The sequence below is a fragment of the Aptenodytes forsteri genome, unplaced genomic scaffold (assembly GCF_000699145.1).
Source record: "Aptenodytes forsteri isolate BGI_AS27 unplaced genomic scaffold, ASM69914v1 Scaffold398, whole genome shotgun sequence".
In the NCBI taxonomy this organism is placed as follows: domain Eukaryota; kingdom Metazoa; phylum Chordata; class Aves; order Sphenisciformes; family Spheniscidae; genus Aptenodytes; species Aptenodytes forsteri.
The window spans coordinates 1,099,556-1,119,341 of NW_008794545.1; the positions used below are offsets into that span (position 1 = coordinate 1,099,556).

The 19,786-nt window shown below is 41.1% G+C and overlaps 1 protein-coding gene across 21 annotated transcripts in view; it reads left to right on the top strand.

Annotated features, from left to right (window-relative positions):
• The window catches only part of ARPP21 (cAMP regulated phosphoprotein 21), a 204,553-nt gene that overhangs the window by 118,426 nt on the left and 66,341 nt on the right, over nucleotides 1–19,786 (top strand). For 17 of the 21 annotated variants that reach the window (XM_019470231.1, XM_019470242.1, XM_019470235.1 and 14 more), the window contains 4 exons: nucleotides 8,790–8,898; nucleotides 10,711–10,812; nucleotides 17,301–17,338; nucleotides 19,452–19,511. In XM_019470231.1, the coding sequence (XP_019325776.1) occupies nucleotides 8,790–8,898; nucleotides 10,711–10,812; nucleotides 17,301–17,338; nucleotides 19,452–19,511 (309 nt within the window). The remainder of the gene's footprint in view (nucleotides 1–8,789; nucleotides 8,899–10,710; nucleotides 10,813–17,300; nucleotides 17,339–19,451; nucleotides 19,512–19,786) is intronic. The other 4 variants (XM_019470244.1, XM_019470245.1, XM_009272420.2 and 1 more) reach the window with 2 other exon arrangements.

Consider the following 19,786-nt stretch of genomic DNA (forward strand, 5'->3'; position numbering starts at 1 on the left):
GCCCATCAGCTTTTGGGGAACCATCTTGCCTTCATTGGTAGTCTTCAAATCTTGATTTTGCTTCCTTTTTCTCTCTCTCTTCCTTGTTAATTTTGGTACTTCTAAGATAGAAAAATGTAATTTTAAATAGATCACAGCAGTTACGCAACACTGTAATTTTGAGCCACTTACGGAGTATGCCACATCCTTAAAATCAAATATTAATGAATTCCATAATAAACTATGCTACCACTTATGAGCCTCTACTAGCTAGAAATAAAGTGACGCTGTGCAAAATGGTCCGTCTCGATAGACATCCTGAATATCAAGAACTAAATCCAGTCCAGGGGAGCAGGAGCAGGAGAAGCAGGTCCTTCAGGTACAGAAATAATCTTAGTTTGATCACAGGAGGATAGCAAAGTATTTTGAAGCTCCTAAAATGGTCCCTGTCTGAGAGAGGGCTTTGCACTTCAGCCCTGTGTGGCAGAAGAGCAGGTCTTTCAGCGCACCCTTGGCCTGCCAGCATCTCCTGTGAGTTCAGAGCTGGGTTCCCATGTTCTGGCCCCAGAATACTGGGCTAAATGTTGAAGCCTGTAATCAGGCAGACTCTCAGGGAATCAAGATGTACTATGATTTTTGCATCTGTAGATTAAAACAGGATGACTTTCTGGAATTAAACTTTAGGAAGGCCTGTGAGGGTCATGAGTTGTGCTACAATACCTCAACACTAACCAGATTCTTTAAATACTGTATACTCTGAAAGCCTTCAGGATTTGGCCCTCTGCTCGGTCCTCACACAGAATAACTTGGCATGGAAGAGATTCGGTGTACATCGTCTCTATCCATCCTGCAGCCTTCACCTTCACCATCGTTTTCATAATGGGAAACGCTACTGGTGCCAGCCCCACTGAAATCATGCTGCTGGGGTACTGGGACTGAGCATCTTGAAGGGGTGGGCGAGAGTGACAGCATGAACCTCACTCTCAACAAAAAACCCAGGGGGATGTTGCTTCCATGTAGTGTTACCAGCTCTTCCTTTCAGTCCTGCCAGACTTATCTGCAACCCCAATTAGAGGGGGAGAATGCCTGTCAAAATAACTTGTGACTTTTCACATCCTTGTTGTTCAGTAATAAATACAGAACGTGTTTACAGTCCAGATGCTATTCTGAAAAAAATGTTAAATAATTAGTCTTTAATCAGGAAAAATGTAGTATTTGGTATTTGAGGTTTTTTTCCCATGTGCTACAGAGAAACAGAGAAGGCAGCACCTTGAAGGAACTGTCTTGTACAGGGTTGATTTTTTTTTTGATGGCTTTCAATGTGCTTTTATCATCATAACAGAGGTTCTTAGTGACTCATACTATAAAAGCAGCAATCTGTTAATGAGGCATTTACCTTCAAATGTTTGAAATGCCATCTTGAGTGGCTTTAAGTATTAAGTTGTGATAATATAACTGCACTGTACTTTAACAATTATCTGTATTTAAATTCCCACTCTGACTTTTTGAAACTGTGTTTTAGCATCCATCAGCCCCTAAATACACGAAGCCTGTTTTGAAGGCTGACATTCTGGGCCCTCATTCTTGAAAAAATGATATTCTGAGGGAATTTCATCAAATAGTTTAACCTCTAGGTCTGGAATTCTGCCTTTCATCATTTAGTTGGGGCCTTTTGACAATGATGATATTTGTTTCCAAGCTCTGTAAATTCTCGAACTCTCAGAATACATTCCCATGTCTCCATGATCAAAACAGTAATTTATACTGCAGATAATAGAGTTTTGGCCCTCAAGGTAAAGCAAAGAAACAGTAATGCTTACGTAGTTTTACTGTGGCAGTAATGCAGAGCCCTAGGAGAGCCTCCAGCATAAAACCAAAAAAAGCACGGCGGGCAGATGTAGTAGATATTTACAAACTAGCAAAGCAAGAAAGGCCACCATACTATGTCACAGCATGCCTTCAAAATAGAGGCCAACGTGATGTTGGACTGAGCAGTCAGTTTAATTAAAGACAAGTGCAAATAGCAAGAAAACACAGTTAAACCATCAGAACACCTGTGTAAGAGTGCTCTAAATCTTCACGACGTCTCTGAATCCTGTCAGCAACAGCGCTTCTCCCCGGCTCTCACTGTCCCATTGCTCTTCTGATGGCATCCTTGTGTAAGAACGTTTTGTTTGCCAGATGATGATCCTGCGGGTACCCAGCGGTGGTGTTTTGCCCGTTCCTAGCCCCGTTACCCTCCCTATCTTTCACTTTGTGTTGCTGTTCATTCAGGAGAGGAATATTAACATGCTGTCCCCCATTATGTCCATTAAATGAACTTTGCATTTGCAATGCAATGTTAATTTTTTTAGACTCTTGCACACTGCAATGATCTCCACTTTTGAACTTGCTTTCCTATATTGCCTTCCTTCAGACAGCTGCTTCGCTATTACCTGTGAGGCTTTTGCAAATGACATGTGCTACAGCACTTGCTGGATTTTTAGCTACATCAGGTTCCGTACTGGCAAACCAATCTTTTCCACACATGGTGAGGTTGTTGCTTCTTTTGAAAGGCATTTTGCAACAGCCTGTGCACTGCGGTGCTGTCAAAAACACATGCCTCATAATAAAGATTTATGTGCTGTATATATGTCATCCCTGACAATCCTAGGCTGTTTATGTGCTCTGCTAATACAGTGACTAAGTCTTCAGAACCATAATGTTCAAAGCTCATGCTTGTCTCTTTCCATTTGTCCTTTTGGTGTGGTATCTGTTTCCTGTTTCTTAGCCAGTTATTTCAGAGCTAATTAACTTATTTTAAATGAGTGCAGATTTCCCCCCCCCCAGTATTGCATTTCTTATCTCCCATGCAAATAGAGGTCTATGAAACTGCATTAGTTTGCTTCTAAACATGGCAGACTCAAGGAAATGCCCTGTGACTTCCTTAGTCCGTGTATCCTGATCGCTATTACCACTCTGCAATATGTTTTTAAAATCTGTAATTTGATTAAATAGTGAATATACCTGCTTAAGGTACTTAGGGTTTGGGGGTTTTTTCATTACTACTTACAATGGTCGACGCCGGAATCAAAAGCATTAACTGAGCATGTAATGGGGAATTCTCCTTAAAGAGTCCATGTGAAAAATATGCCTGAGGGGTGAACTCTGTTTTCTGTCATACAGAGATAAACTGAGAGGGACTCTACTGATGTGAATGGAAGTAGCTCACATTAAAATCACCATAATGATAGTAGGAAAAAAAAAGTTATAATGGATGTTGCTATCAAAATCTTAATTTCCTTTCTGACAAGCAGAAATGTTTTGCTGCTCATTCCAGCATTACCATTTCTAAAATATAGGCTTTGTTGTAAGGAATGGGTCCAGAAAAGTGTCTTTGGGGCCTTGCTTAAGTAAGGACTGCAGATGGCTTTTAAGTAACTATAAAATGAGAAAGGTAAATGATAATGGCCAACTTGCGAAAGAAAAAGCAGACACAAAAAGCATCTAAAAGAGGTAGTGATGGAGCTTTGTTCTGCTATAGATTTGTTACTCTGTAATCTGACTCAGTGTTTCACAAAATGACAGCATGGTTGAGGTTGGAAGGGACCTCTGGCGGTCAACTTGTCCAGCCTGCCCTGCTCAAGCAGGGCTACCTAGAGCTAGTTGCCCAGGACCATCCCAAGGATGGAGACTCCACCACCTCTCTGGGCAACGTGTGCCAGTGCGTGGTCACCCTCACAGTGAAAGTATTCCAAGCACAGAAATAAGAAACTTGACCCATATCTTGAAGTGACTGTTATAATGATCTCCCAACACAAAAATGAGGCTGAAAGAGTTGAAATGATCATTGGCTGCATGAGAAGGAGCACAGCTGCTAGAAATGGGAAAGCAGTATTGCCCTGAGATTTTGCCTGAATACTCTCCCCAAGTCTGGACCTGATATTGCAGTGAAGTATGCAGAAGTGCTCCTGTACCAGGGAAAACCACCAGGCAGGAGGCTTAACGATGCCTGTTACACACTGTGTCTGGCAATTGGGTAAACTGATCACTCACCAAAAGTTATTTCATAATCCATCCTCTCCTTCTTTTCACTGTGAAAGAAAATGGATGAGGAAGAGGTTTCCAAAGATTTTGAGTGATGGGTGCAGACTTTGCACAAGTCTGCAGATGCTCAGAGAGTTTTGGGAAGTTTTTCATGGCGAAAGGTTTGGGTGCTGCAGGACACCTGCTGAAGCTGGTTCCCTGTAGGCATCCTGCTGGCACCTACCTGAATAGCACGGTGCTTCCCTTGCTAGGCAGGGTGGAGAAGAGAGGCTGTCTTGGCTGCTGAAAGGCTTAACGACCTCTTACACACTGTGTCTGGCAATTGGGTAAACTGATCACTCACCAAAAAGTTATTTCATAATCCATCCTCTCCTTCTTTTCACTGTGAAAGAAAATGGATGAGGAAGAGGTTTCCAAAGATTTTGAGTGATGGGTGCAGACTTTGCACAAGTCTGCAGATGCTCAGAGAGTTTTGGGAAGTTTTTCATGGCGAAAGGTTTGGGTGCTGCAGGACACCTGCTGAAGCTGGTTCCCTGTAGGCATCCTGCTGGCACCTACCTGAATAGCACGGTGCTTCCCTTGCTAGGCAGGGTGGAGAAGAGAGGCTGTCTTGGCTGCTGAAAGGGCCTATGCTTTCTGGCAGATCTGGGGGTGAGAAGGGGGCTGTGCAGCTGCCTGAGGCTGTGTGGCAAAGAGCGCTAACTTACTCCGAGATCCAATTTCTCTTAAACATTCATAGCACCTGATCAAAAGCTTTACAGGGAAGGAGGAAATACGTTCTGTGTTTTGTTCATGAAACACGTTGCCAGAAAGATGACTAACTGAGCTACCTGACAACTTTTAGGAAATGTTAAATGAGTTCATATGCGATTGTGTTTTTGTGAAGTTGCATTTTTAGGGCACAGATGTCTTGCTTCCACCCATGCTGTCAAGCAATGAAAATGTGGATGATCAAAAGGTTATATTAAATAAAAACAAACAAACAAACAAAAAAACACCCCTGTGTTTTTTTAGCCTGTGTGATTTTCCCCCTCCCCGTGTGTTGGTTTCTGATCCTTCAAGGTATAATTGGGTCATACTTTCCAGTTTTCTCAGTACAGTCCCCAAATTGCAAAAATCCTATTGACTTAAAAGGGAATTGGTATTTTCTCTGTAAGCTTTTTTGGAGTGGTGGGGTTTGAGGTTCTCAAGTGATCCACTGATTCCAGACATGGAGCCTAAATGAAGTACTGAATGTCATACAGGTGGGCAGCACTTTTTGTAAGCATACATTTGTGTGTCTGTTTTCTTGCATATGGTTGTTAGCACGTAGATGGGTGTACTGTGTGGCCAGGGTCAACCCACCAATATAGGATAGGTATTGTAGGTTGGTTGTTTGCGGTTTTTTGCAGAAGATGCCTAAATAGTTAGAGTACTCAAATCAGCTATAGGGTCTTCAGAAGTACTCAGTGTCTCTTCAAAAAGGCTATGCAAATCCCATTTTTACCACTTAAAATTAAACTGAGGTGTGGTTAGGATTTGAAGGTGTAAATTAGGTAATCAGTGTGGTAATAGTAAGTTCCCGATTTTCCATGGGTTTGTAATAATAATTGTAAACCATGTTTTGACTTGAGTAAGATCTTAATTTATGCCAGTAGTGAAAATAAGCTTGATGAATTCACTGCCTTACATGCATGAACACAATTTGGTATATTGTTCAGACTCTACTACTGACAGTATCGGGGCTAAAAAAGCTTGGAAGAGAAGTAAATGTGATTGTTTTTAATCTAGGACTCACATGAGATGAATTCACTGTATCTGCTGTATTGCTGTAATTATATACTGTATTAGTATATTGACAGTATACTGCATCTTACTCAAAATTACATGTTATTTTCTTCCATTTTCAAGCCGTTGATTCACCTACAGATTCATTAACTAATGCAACAGATTTCCCCAGAATAACCACAATATCTCTGCTTCCTTTTAGCAAATGCATTACATGGTTACAGGGAACTTTAAAGCTGTGAATGTGGAACTTGCACTGACTTCCGTCAGAGGACCAGACCCAAATCTTTGCAGAGTCAGCCTCTTCTCTACCCAAATGATTAGAGCATTTGATTCCACTTACTGGTGTTGAACATTGTTTGTCATCTGTATCCTACTAATAATACATTTTTTTTGCAATAGATGTTAAAAAAGAAAATGCAGTAAACAGTATTGAAGAAAAAAACCCACAAATGTGTAAATATCACTGGCCTCTGATATCTTCTTTAAAATATTTAGTTGAAAGAAATGTAAACTGTCCTTTTCTGTTTTTTAATGTTTGAGGGAGGCCTGCAGGTTGGCATGCCTGAAGATATTTGTTGCTGTGGTATCCTATTTCTCACTTGACAGTGTTCCCTCAAGCTTTGCATCCTTATTAACTGAGCTGGTCATGCTGTTTGCAGCCTCACTGGTAATGGTGACCCAGACTTTCAGTGACGACTGGGAGGGAAGGACCTTCTCATGGTGCTGGTAGTACCGCGGCGCTCCATAATGCTCTGCACATTTGCAGAGTCTCTCTGCCCAAGCAAACTTCTTTTCACAACTGGAGATTAATCACCTACTGGGCTTGTAGATTAATTTTATTAACAGGCACATACCGGATCGTTAGTTTAGGCTCGTGGCTTGATCTCGCACTTCTCCTATTCTCTTCTGACAAGTGGAAACATTTTATAAATAGCAAATGAAGTGAAAATGGGATTAAAAAATGAAAATAATGCTATGAAGTATGAAAACCATATTTTTGTTTAAATAAGTTAGTAGTTGGAGGAGACATTTTCCCAAATTGCTTTTTCAAGCTTTTTTTCTCTCTAGTTTTTCATTACTTCTTTTTTCCTCTGCATTTTAAAATTCCAGTTATTTATTATGCTTGGTATATAGTTTATTAGATGCTCAGCAGATAGTTTACAACACTAAATTTTAAACTGATAGTACACTCTGCATTTAAATTCCAGTTATTTATTATGCTTGGTATATAGTTTATTAGATGCTCAGCAGATAGTTTACAACACTAAATTTTAAACTGATAGTACAATTGCAGAAATTTTGTTTGTGCTTTAGGATGTAAAACCAGAAAAATAACATTCCTCAGCTGGTCCTGTCAAAGCAGAATATTTGAGGGAATGAATCTTCATGTCTGGCTGTGCAGGCACAGTGCTCATTAATGGGAGCAAAGGCAGAACAAGCCACCTAACAATCCATTAATGGGGCTTTGTAGCCTTTCTGTTTGAGGAAACATCACTAACGACTCATGAGGTCAGAAAACTATGCAGAGAGCCGTGCTCCTCTGGGCTTTCCCAAAAGAAGGCTAGGAGGGCATCCTGAGAGTCTGCTAACTTCCATGTGTTGGGCCCTGTATCTGTTAGTGGTAGCACCTACGGATGATGGACAAATGTTTCTTGAACTCTCAAAAACTGTGGAAATCGGGCCAGTATGTTTTGTCGCTTTGTGACAAAAATGCCAATTGTGAGCAGAAGTGAGAGTCCTTCAAATTCATACAGAAAGAGAGGCAGGAGAGCTGCTGTCTCTTAATATTGTATTTCTAACAGTTCGTTACAAACGTTTCCTGCACATCTGACAATGAATTGTAATGGACTGTAATTATGGCAGGAATATGTGCTGTATTTTGATTTGAAGTCCATTGTGAATTAGTTAAGTGCAAATCTGAATGCTATAACAAAGTGGTGGCTGATTTACGCAACTGGTTTAATTTTCCATTCTGAAATAAGATGAAGCTGAGGTTTTTATTTTAAAGTTTGTAGAGGACTTTTATTTACAAAGTCACTGACTTCTGTAAATTCTACCTTTTGATTTCTTCACAATTGGTCCATTAATGTCAGTGGAAGCTTTGTGTCTTGTTTATGTAGGTCTCTAGACACAAACATCTCCTACCAGTACTGCTGTTATACTCTGTGCTGAAGGAGCTGCTAAGCTTTGCGTTCCTTGATAGAAACCTCAGTGTGACACAGTGTATTACTGCTTTTAAAAACCAGCTTGTGCGTTAGCAGCGCCTTAGTTGGGTGATGCGATGCTTCTTAAAATTTGCTTTTTGCGCAAGGTGAGGTGACATGAGATGCTGCTTTTTGTGCAAGGTGAGAATGTGGAACAGCATCCTCCCAGCTTACGAACCTGAAAATGTTGAGCTTTTAACCAGTGGGGTTTGGCTTTTTAAAATAAATAAATGTCTGGATGGGTTTAAATTGGTGAACTAATTGATACTCTGTGATTGTTCTGGAGTGTTTTCCCCATTTAGTGGTGATGAGATAATATTTTGTTTAAGCAAAACACCATCAGTCCCTCCCATTACCGGTTTTGTTTATTAGGAGTGAGGAAACTCTTGGGGTGGTTTTTTTTTTTTAAGATTTCTATCAGTTTTTCCTTACTTTTAAAGGTGGATAGGCTTCACTAAGCGGCAGTGTTGCCAGAGGTCACAGCTGCTGAAGGAAGAAAATTAACATACAGTATGTTAATTTGTTTTCCCTGTCCTTCAGTCACAATGAGGAGAGTCTAAATATTTCAGTGACTGAGACTTTGGATTCCCGCTCCTTGCTACACAACAACAACAAAAGCTATTTATAGCAATAACAGTTAGCAATGATACAGCAGCCTCAGACAGCTATAGGCAGTGTCTCACCATGACCACAAATGTTAACTGCTTTTGCACTGAATGCCTCTGTGAAAACAAAGAGCACTGAGAAATAAAGATCAAAGCAAAACCAAAAGAAAGATTTTTTTATTGCTATGTTTTACTTTGCTGGCAGACCAGAGCAAAGGTTTTCTGAACATTTAAAAGATGAAAAAGGTGAAGAATCCCAGAAGCGATTTATCTTGAAGCGAGATAACTCTAGTATTGATAAAGAAGACAATCAGGTTGGTTCTCGGTTCGAGAGTTGCTGAAATTTGTTCTGTTTTTGAAGGTGGGCTGACTGATGTTATTGTTGTTCTTTTGTTGTTGCTCTCCTCCTCCTCCCCTGCCCTCCTGCCCCCTCCCCGCCTCCTCTGGCGTACGTACCACTGTGGGTAGCATCGAGCCCCGGCGTGGCCGCTTCAGCCATGGCAGTGTGTGGGTTTGCATGGGTGGTTTGCTTGGTGCAGGACTTGCTGCATGCCCACGGGAGGGGGAATGCCGGTGGCTCCGGGCTGCGTGGAAGGCTGTGTCAGTCGCATTTCTCAATGTCTCGCCTAACTATGGCAGTTGTTCCGCTCCCTACAGCTTTCTCCTTCCGTTGTACCCATTCAGAGTTGGATTTCAGTATGGACTGATGATAAACTGATGTAGCCCAAAAAGGAGAGAGGAAAAAAAAAAAATTAAAAAAAAAAAAAAAATGCCCCAAACAAACATGTGATGGTGAGGCCAGGCTGATTTTTTTTTTAAACCATCCTAAATTAAATTTTGACAAAAATTAATCGGTTTCATCTTTTAGTTCCCTCCCTCCTCCTGTGCCCTCACCACCTTTCACTGTCTGTGTAACATACTTGCTTGTCGTGCATGTACTGTGGCAGGCGTTCCCCCTCTGTGTTGCCTGTGCCATAACACTACCTTACCTTAGGTGAGCCCGATGAGTAGGGGAGCGCCAGGGAAATGTGTGTGTTTTGTGCTGCCTTTAAAAGCGAGTGTTGTGCTGTTTCAATCCAGTGCAAGCTGTGTATGTGGAATATATTAACAAAAAAAACCAAAAAGGGTTCTGACGTGAATTGCTTTTTTGAGAAAATTCTCACAGGTAAGAAGACAGCGTATGCTTTCCTCGCTTAGGTTATATTTGTGGAGGGACCTGCCAGTGAGTCTCTCATTGCCACTCTCCTTCATGTTTTCAGTAAAGGACTGATTTCCTTTCTTTTTTTCCTTGTTTTCCCTTTTTTCCCTTGACTTTCAGTTGTACATAGCAGCCTTGCTAGTTATGCTGCATCCAAGTTGGCTTCGAAAACAAACCCTGAGCATTTTCAGGGTGTGGTGAACATGGGGATCAGCCAAAGGAAAGCAGCATGACCTATCTCACTAGGTGCTGGGGTGCAGGGGGAGAAGGAGCAGTACTCGAAACCCAATTGCCAATGAAGCATTTCTTGCTAGGGGTCCTCTTCTTCTCTCCTCCCTCCCACAGCACAGCCATTTCCTGCACTGCGGTTTACCGAGGGGCACAAATGGCCCTTCTTTTCCCAGCGAAACTGAAGTCGAGGGTTCCTTATGGTGTGGAAACGGTTAAAACTGTCATGCCCGATATTTGGGACTTCTCCTTGTACACATAGACGTTGGTGGGTTTCTTCTAGGGTTTGCAGTTTAGCTCTTGCAGCCTAGTTTCCCTCTTTTCTTCCTCAATTTTGTAGGTAGCGCAGTGCTGCCTGCCCTCCTGCTCCTCGCAGCCGGTAGGAGAGTCGAGAAATCTTAGCAGTCGAGAGCAATGGCATTTAGGCTTGGGGTGAGAACACCCGATTTTAAGACGGTGGGTCCACAAAAGCCGTGCAGAAAGCCTCGTTTTGGCCAATCGCTCTACAAACCCGCGTGCAGTATCTAACTGGAAACCCTCAGGTGCCCAGCCTCGCCAGGCACTTTGTGCAGGAATGACAGCAATCGTTTTCATGCTTCATTTGTTTAAGTGAACATTTATTATTCTCAGCTGACAGTTACTTAACGGCAGTTTTTAACAGCTCAACTTATATAACCCTCCTGGTTTTCTTTCTGCTCAGCAAAACAGAATTCTTCCATTTAGAGATGACAGACGAAGTAAATCAATTGAAGAGAGAGAAGAGGAGTATCAGAGAGTGAGGGAGAGAATATTTGCACAAGATGTGAGTAGTTGTTTTAATTGCCTCTTTAGTGCCATACCTTCGCCGGTAGTCAGTCAGTCTTGCTCCCCTCCGACACGAACACCGCAGCTGGACTTGCCCTGTGGAGCTGGAGGCGACAGGGAAGGGCAATTGGCGCAGAGGGTCCGAGAGGAGCTCGAGAGGTGCGGAGGTTGGCTTCTGGAGAAGGAGGTGAAGAGAGCTGCAGGGAGAAGGGTAGAGGACAGATCAGGCCCAGCATGTTGTCTAGGGAGTGCTTATCCCATTTCTTTGAACGTTCATGTGGTCTAGGTTTCCTTCTCTTTTCCTTCTCTTCTGCCAGCCGAAGAGCAGTGATTTAAATGGACACTCTCAGTAATTTCAAATAGCTGCATTTATTTCATATTTGTTTCGAGCTGGATCAAATTTCGTAAGTGTCCTTCTGCAGAGCCTCCTCATGGCTTTGTTTCTTTGGACCAGTTCTGTAGCATTAAGACACTAAGAACAAAGAAAAGCCAGAGGTTAAACATGGAATTGCACGGGTTTTTTGAAATGACCGATTAAGGAACTGTATTTCTGCCATCAGAAAGAGTTGGTCACATTGTTGATGATTTTATTCTGAAGGGAATAAAATGAAATAGGCATTATAATTCCTGCCTTACTAAAAAATCAGAACTTGCACAACAAGCTACATTGCTAGAGGGAAAACATTTAAATACGAAACATCTGTGAGCAATACCTCCATGTTTCTGAAAAAGGAAGAAAATTATAATTTGCTATAATACTGTAATGACAGGGTCATAAAAGGAAAAAAAGAAAAAAGTCAACATTTTAATGTTTTATCTCACATCTCAGTTGGGAGCTCTGCCACTTAGAGGAATATGGGAATAAACCCAGTTAAAACTATTACTGAAAATCATATTTGGCAGTGTCCTTTTAAATTAAAACTGTTCATATGTTGCAGGGCTAATAGTATTATTTTAGATATCCTGTTATTTTGCTCTGGTTTTGGAGTTGCACACATCCAAGTTATTTTTCTTTAGCAGAATATATTGTATAGTTTTAAGGTGTGCATTGTCTCATTTGTGAAAAGTAATTTTGCTTGTTTATAAGTAGCTTGCCACATCTAAATGTTTTTAGCCTGGCTTTTCCTTTCCTGACTGAGACAATTCCAGTAAAAGCAGAGGCCTTTTGGTTTACATTTTGCTTTCAGCATGTGGATCTGATGTAAATACTGTCACAGTATATATGGTAGAGTTAGAGTTGTTCAAGGGCTGCAAAAGCCTCTTTGCAACCTGTCTCCTATATGAAAGTTGCTGTTTCTGGCTTATCACAAAGGAGCTTGTACAAAACAAAAAATCTTTGGGTTTGGAAGCAGACCTCAAACAAGGCAAAATGTTGCTTAAAAATACCATATGGAAACTTGTTTCCAAAAGAATGCAGTTTCTATCACAAGCAGTAGCTACAAATGTAAGGCTGGGAAACAGAGGTGGCTGGGAAAGTGTGCTGAAACTCGCTCCACAATGAACTGCTGTTTTTATCTCTAGATACTTGTATTTTAAAGACAGGCAAGCGGTGAGCATTTTAATTGCTTGCAGCAGGAGGTTGTTGTGGTCCATTGGGTTAGCATCTCTGACCGAAATAACAGCGTGGTTTGTGGCAGGCATTTTAAATGGATTGGGAGTGAGCATTTTTAAAGATAAGCAACATTAGATATCTCTCCCTCTCTCTCTCATATCCACTCATTTGCTCTCTCTCTCTGCTATTGCAGGTGTTAGTGAGCATCGTAGTGCAGTGAATTTCAGCAAGCTGTATTAATAATATTAACAGGAATATATGTCTCGGCTGAGCTTTTTTGAGTGGAGCACTCCTCACAGATATAAGGTGTTTTTAGGATTATGTCAGTGGTTGTGGTGGTGGATAATGTCATTTTTTTCAGTTTTAGGAAAGAGAGCAATGGCTTCTTACTATAGGTAGCCACTTACTGCATGCAAGACTTTAATGATTGCAGAGGGCTTTAAAACTATAATGAATCCAATTCTCTCCAGGTTTCTCTGAGGTAGGTACCTAAGGCTTGTCATCCTGCAAATTATAGATGTAGAAAGAGAGACAGGGAGGGATTAATCATGTGGTATTTTATTATCTCTATACTATTTACACTGCTGTAGTCAAGCCTTCATCAGTGCCTTGCTTATGAACCTTAGCAAATGGATTATAGATACTTCACTTCTAATTAGAGTATGCATGGAGAGAGCTTGCATAAGAGGTCTCCAAAGGGCAACCATGAAGGTCAAGAGTACTGCCATAACTTGTTGCACCTAGCACCCCTCTTTGAACATGTTTGAGGTACCCAAAACTCTTTGGATAACATGTCAGCCCAAGAGTCAGAACCTTGAACAAAATTTAGGAGGAAAGGCAGTCTGGTTACAGGGGCAAAAATTTCTGTGCATGTTTCAGATGCTGTGAAAAATGTCTTAACCTGGACCCCACATACCAGCCAACAGATAGTTTGCTTGCCCTTCCTTTGATTTTGCAGTACTCTAGTGCGCCAGATATCTTCATTTCCAAGTGGGAAGGTTTTAACAAAATAAATATGTTCATGAATAATGCCATCATTTTGATAGTCCTTATGATGATTAGTCTGATATTAGTCAGTTTAAATTATACTTTCTGGCAAGTTTTCCATCTGCTGTCTTGGCTATCATAAATTTTGACAAGGGGAGCTGGAGGTTTTAATGACTCCTGTCATGTGTAGAGTCATAGCAAGTGGCAGGGATTGAGAAGCATGTTAATGTGATACCTTAATAAAAGGATTGGTGAAGAAATAAATAGTTAATAAGGGTGATCATTCAGCTCACTGAAATAAGAACTACAAAGTGCACCTCAAACTTCTCAGGCTGCTAACAGTAAAACAGCGCTGCATGAGCTGTTATGCTCAAAGCTATTTTCAAGGTTATTTTTTAATTGCAAAGCCTACAACCTTCCTTTTTAAAACATGTTTTTATTGGAAACTTAGTTTGTGAATTTTACAACCAAGTGCACTGGAGCAGAGGACCTGGAGTATCTGAGTCTTGCAAAGAAGTAGTTTCATGTCTGAACTGCTTTAGTTGCTTTTAGCAGGTTGAAAAGTAATTGTCCAAGAAAGACAAAGAACAATCTAAAAGGATAAAAAGAAGTATATGTTGTTCTTTCCCTGTGCGTTAATTCAAATTGTAGATTTAACTGAGAATCCCAAATGCGTGCGTAAATGGTACACTACATTTTGCTTTTAAGCACGCAGAAAATCGATTCTAAAGACTAGCAATCAAATTACGTAGGGGAAATTTCATTCTTCAAGGTTAATGCAATGTATAACCTCATGAGCCAGAATCATGTAAGGGCCATCCATTGTTCATAAATGTATTCCCTGGTAATCATTGTGTATTCATTGAAAAATGTAGATCTTTTATTACTTACACAAATGCTAGGATTGCCCATGGTACACATGGAACTTATTAAAGGAAATACACATGCTTTTTATTTTTTTTTGTTGTTAATTGTAACGGCTATTTTTGACTAAGTAGTGTATTCTGAAGAACCAGATCCTTTAGATAAAATAAATCATGATTCCTGTACCTAAGAAAAGACTGAGGATCTTTATCACTCTCTGATCAGAGAGAGTCACAAAAGAAATATTTGAAAAGGTGGCTTCAGCCTGTCGTATCCTTCTAGTAGGAAAAGATTAGGAAGAAGAGGGTTTAAAATTAATAAAAACAAAACAAAGACATGCCTCATGTTAGCTACCATAAACCCGTAGGTACTAAAACTCCCGTACTGCTGTACAGAGCCTTTGTTTGTGGCTGCAGATCAAGCAATAAGCATCAGTTGGAAGCCTGAGATCTATCACGTCTTGTTAACTGACGTGAAAATGATTACCTGATGGTATCCACTGCAGGATATTGCTGCATGTTAATAGTTATCTATGTTGGCTAATGTAATTAAAAACAAGAGCAGCAACCCCCAGTATACCTAGTGCACTGGCAGAACTGATGCACGTTTTCCAGTTGAGACTTTAAAAGGTTCTCGGAAATTGGAAGAGTGAAATACTCGTTTCATAAATGACAATTAGTCATACGGAGCACCGTAATGGAAATCTTGCATGCGGAGGTCTCCGAGGAGGTGAATTTGTAGGTAATCTTGCATAACTTTCTTCCTTTTGTAGATTTGTTGTCAGTGTCTTTGATAAGTATACAAGAGCCAAGTGTTTTAAGAATGTTTTTGACAAGAGCTGTGCTGTGTACTTAAGCTTTCCTGGTGCTTTAAATTGAGCATTATTGATGCTATAGATTAGGAAAGTAAGTCCTGACCTTGTAGTAGCTAAATTGCTATCCAGAGCTGCTTAGCCATCTGATTTTTTAACAGTAAGAATAACATCATAAAAAAGTGCCTGTCTTCTCTGCCTCTCAGCCTCAAACCTGTACTGAAAAATAGTTTCCAGGGATTGTGTGGCCCTGTGCCAGCATCGTCAGTCAGGAAGACAAATGGAGTTATTACAGACTCTGTCTTTAAGTCTGTAATGCAGTTGATAGTGGTTCCCATCAAGACACTGAAAAGGGAGCAGACCTCTTCCCTTGCTTGATAAAATATAAATCCCAGGTATTTATTCTGTTTTATGACCCAGTCTCTTTAAAAACTTGAAAAAATAAAATTAAGTTTAAAAAAAATATTCCAGACAGGTACATGCCCCTTTGCTTTTGTAACTTTGTGGGGACACAAAGTACACCGTATTCTGGTCTAAGCAAAGGTTTTTACTCGCTTGTTCTGGAAGAGTAGCTATAATGCTGCTTTGGAAATGTGACTGCAGTGAAGTCAATGCACTAATACCTATCATGAACCTCAAAGTGAAGACACAGCCCTGTAGTTGAGGTTGTACAAGCCCACGGGGTGATTTCACTATGCTCATAGGTAGTTAGACTATGCTGAAGTCTGCACAGCCATGTTTGTTAATGAAACCTTGTGAGTAAGGTACATAAAATGAGAGAAGAGGCAGTGTCATAGTTGTACAAAGGATCCAAGTGGTTTTAGGTGGACCAGTTTGTGCCTCCTGGGGTGAAACCCCCTAGGTCTGCTATAGCTGGTGGGAATTTGGTCCTTGGCAATGGAGAACTTGCTTCTGATATCCTGAGGCTTTGTGCTAAAGAGAGATGCACTTACCACTGATGCAGCCCAGAGCCTTGCGTGTTTAGTTGGAGTGCAGGGTGGGAGCTCGCCTGGGAAGCCCACGGAGCTGTCAGATGTTCTCTGATGTGGATGCTGGGTGGGCGAATTACAGCTTTAATGAGAAACCGCTTTGCTTTCTCAGGGCTAAATTCATTCCTTGAGTAAATTGATGGGATGGCACTGGCTGCAGTGCCAAGGGAAAACTTCGCCCATGTATCTGCTGGAGCACTGGGAATGAGCAGGGTGTTGCTTATGGTGTTGGCCAGCGCTCTTTGAGTAGGTCGTTAGCTCACCCTTTTCAAAACAGAAACATCCCAAATCCGTGCATATCCCATGCCATTAAAATTTGACACAGCTAATGATGGCATTGCATTATTCTTTGAGCTGAGTCCCATTGTTACAGAAGTAATGGGCATGATCTCTGGTGCCCTCCTCCCTTTGCCTGCCTCTTGTTTAAATTCAGTGCAAGTACTGACTGTCCTTTTTTCTGTACCTCATGGAGATACAATCCAATGACAGCTACGAGGCACTTTGTGTAGTGAACATGAAATAGGAGGGAAATGAAAAAATCAAAGAGGGAGAATTATTCATGGGAAATTGAGCGCAGCTTCATTTCTCTGCATAAAAATTTAAGTAATGCTAAAAGAATTATACACTTGCCCATAGGATTTATTTCTTCCGAGCCCTTCACCTTTCTTGGCATCTAAGTCCTCCAGCAGAGAACGTTTTTGCAATAGGCTATTGTTGTTGTTAATATTATTATTAAGATTATTATCATCATTTTATATCTCAATGTGGGTATGACTGTTTCCTCTCCAACCGTAAAATGTGAAATCACGTAGTATTTCTCAGTACTGCAGTATCTTCTCTCCCTTTGAAGAACTTTGTCAATTCTGCATGCTTTCCTTCTGTTTGTCCTTCCTACCTGCAGCTCTGTGCTATTCTGCAATCTTACTTTGAGGTGGTAGGGCAGACCAGTGGCACCTTGTATTACGTAGGAAAAACATTTTACCCCTTTGAATTGCCAGTATTTTGCACATACCACCTTCTTCTGATCTCAGGACTAAGAAGTTTCAGTTTGTTTCCAAACTGAGACCCCTCGTTGGCAATGTGTTGTAATGCATGGAATTTATTTTACCGGCCTGACCTTATTCTTGACCTTTTTTCCCCTCTTGTCTTCTGCAAATGCAAATGATGCATGAATTGAAATCCCCTTAAGCCTGAACAGGGGAGATAATTCTAAAATCAAGGAAGGAATTGGAACAGCAGAGCATATCTAGAACGTCTGATACAATGCCTTTTTTATTTTTCAGTCAGTTTGCTCCCAGGAAAACCTTTTTGTGGAAAACAGGTAAAAAATAGCTTTTTTTTTTTTTTTTTTTGGTGTTAAACTTAGCTGTTTCTCTCTCATTACTTTGTCTATCTATAGTTCTATAGTTGTTTATCCTAATGCGGAGGCTGTTGAGCAAATTTGCAATCCATATTATCTGCAGTGTTTTTCTGCTTTAAGGGGGGGGGAAGAGATTGCCTTGCAGTATTGTATCTGAGCAGATAAGGTGTTACTGCTGCTTTCCCAAGACTTTGCTTTTCAGTTTAAAAAGCAGACTGCGGTGTAGGGGGGAACCCACCTAATGTTTCATTTCAAATGCTCAACCTGTCTCTGGAGTGCCTTTAGAATTTAACTTACTGATCTTTAAAAAGCACTCCAGCAGTGGCTGGATGACGGTATTTATGAAACACCACATTTGTGTTCCTGTTGTTTAACCTGGTCTCCTGTGGGGCTGAGCAGCAGCACTGGCTTCATGTGTTGCTTGTGAAGGCTCGCAAGTCCCCCCGACCAGACCTGCTTTACTGCTGCATTGTAGCAATGAAATGGTGGTATCTGAGCCAACTGTTACTTTGCTTTACTGTGTGATAGTTCTTACGGATGTTCGTTTTATCACACTAGACCCATTTAAAGCAAAGGGAAGAAGAAACTGTGCTTAAATAAGATCTACAAAATACGAAGTGTTAGCTTTGTAGCAGCCATAAATTAGCTTAGCTGCGTTGAAGATCTTAGAAATTATGCACCTTTATGGCAGATAAGGATTTTAACCAAAACGCTGAGACTTTCACTGGTGGGTGTTTGAGCAGTGCTAGCCTAAGTCTGTCCTGTGCAGGTTTTAAAACTGTTTATCATCCCCTTAAAGAAGGGGAGGTTGTCTTTCACAGTATTTCTATCTGTCCATCTTTACATCTGTCAGATGCATTTATGGGTAAGGCTGTTCCCATAAAAAATGACTCCACAGTAATGGTACAAACCAAACTGTCCAGCTTTTCCGATGGACGGTCCTGAAAGTGGAATGAGGGAAGTCCCTTAGGAGGTAACGGCCACTGTCACCTAACCACCTCGTATTCTGAGAGCCAAGGATATTTCCTCAGCTGCTCCTTCTGTATCATGACTGTGGAGATATGTTTTATCAAAATAAATAAAAAATGCAACAGAGGAACCCAAAAAGCAAACAGAAGGTGCTCCCATAAACTTACTTTTTACTCTCTGGAGAGAATGGGACAATAAACGTGACGTAGTTGTTCACGTTCCCAAGTCAGTATGGAAAGTGCTCAGACACTGCGCTGTTGAGGGTAGGGTGGGGACCTTTATGGGGTAACCCATGAACTTCATAGCCAGGCCTCCATTGGTTTATGCATTCAATCCCACACCTGCATGCAGAAGAACGTGGCCAGTTCTGGTGTTAGCACTTGGTTCGCTTTGCTCAAACCTGTGAGCTGGCTGACCAGCTTTCCCCGTGTGAGGATGCATACCCAAGTGGAGACCAGTAAAAGGCCAGGTTGGAAATTGGACATCTGTTACTGCCTGCACTGTTGTTGTCAGGAGGGAGACTTCAGCTGCATTCCTTAGAATACTGCTTTTTCTTGCTGCATGCCTTACAGCCTTTGATCAGGTGAAGCACTTAAACTCATACCTAGCTCCGTGCACATGAGCAACCTTGTTGATTTGCTGTGTTGAAACTTAGGTATGTGTTTAAGTGCTTTGCCTTTCTTGTTCATCAGAGAACCTGAGCATTTCTCCGAGCTGCAGAGATTTCCAAGCGACTTAGCAAGTGCTTAAAATTATATATGCAGTATTTTGCTGGCTTGCATTTTTTATGTTCTTATTAGGTGATATTTTTATGAATTTTCTTTTGGATCTAGATGTATGGTTCCTTGGCTTCTGAGAATTACCTTGCTCAGTAACAGGAGATGTTAAATGGCCTTCAGCCTCCCTGGCTGACATTTCTTATGTTCACTTGACTGTGCACAGTTATGGGAGAGGGAGGGGGGCAATTTTAGCCTTGTTTTTTTTTTTTTAAACTATGAATCTAGCGCAAGTTGGAAGATGTTGCTAGAAATTAAATACAGCTTTACAGATAAGATAAATTTGAATTACCATATCTGTTACCATAATCTTTCTTTTCATTTTTCAGTAGGCTGTTGGAAGACAGTAGCATATGCAATGATACCCATAAGAAAAGACAGCTGTTTAGGTTTGTATGACTTTATTTAATATTCATTTCCCAGTAACTCTCACTTGTGATTCTATCCGTGTCCTCGACGAGGGAGACCTTGACAGGTGTGGGTATGTCATTTTTCTGGTTGGAAAGGAGCATGGAGAACAGAGTTCTTACCCCGCTCATCCCACGCTTTCTGAATGGGGAGGTCACAACGGGACCCGACCCTTTCCTTTGGTTTTATGGATCACTGGCTCGGGAATGATAGCAGATTTTCAGCTGCCCAGCTGCTCAGACTGCCACAATTTGGG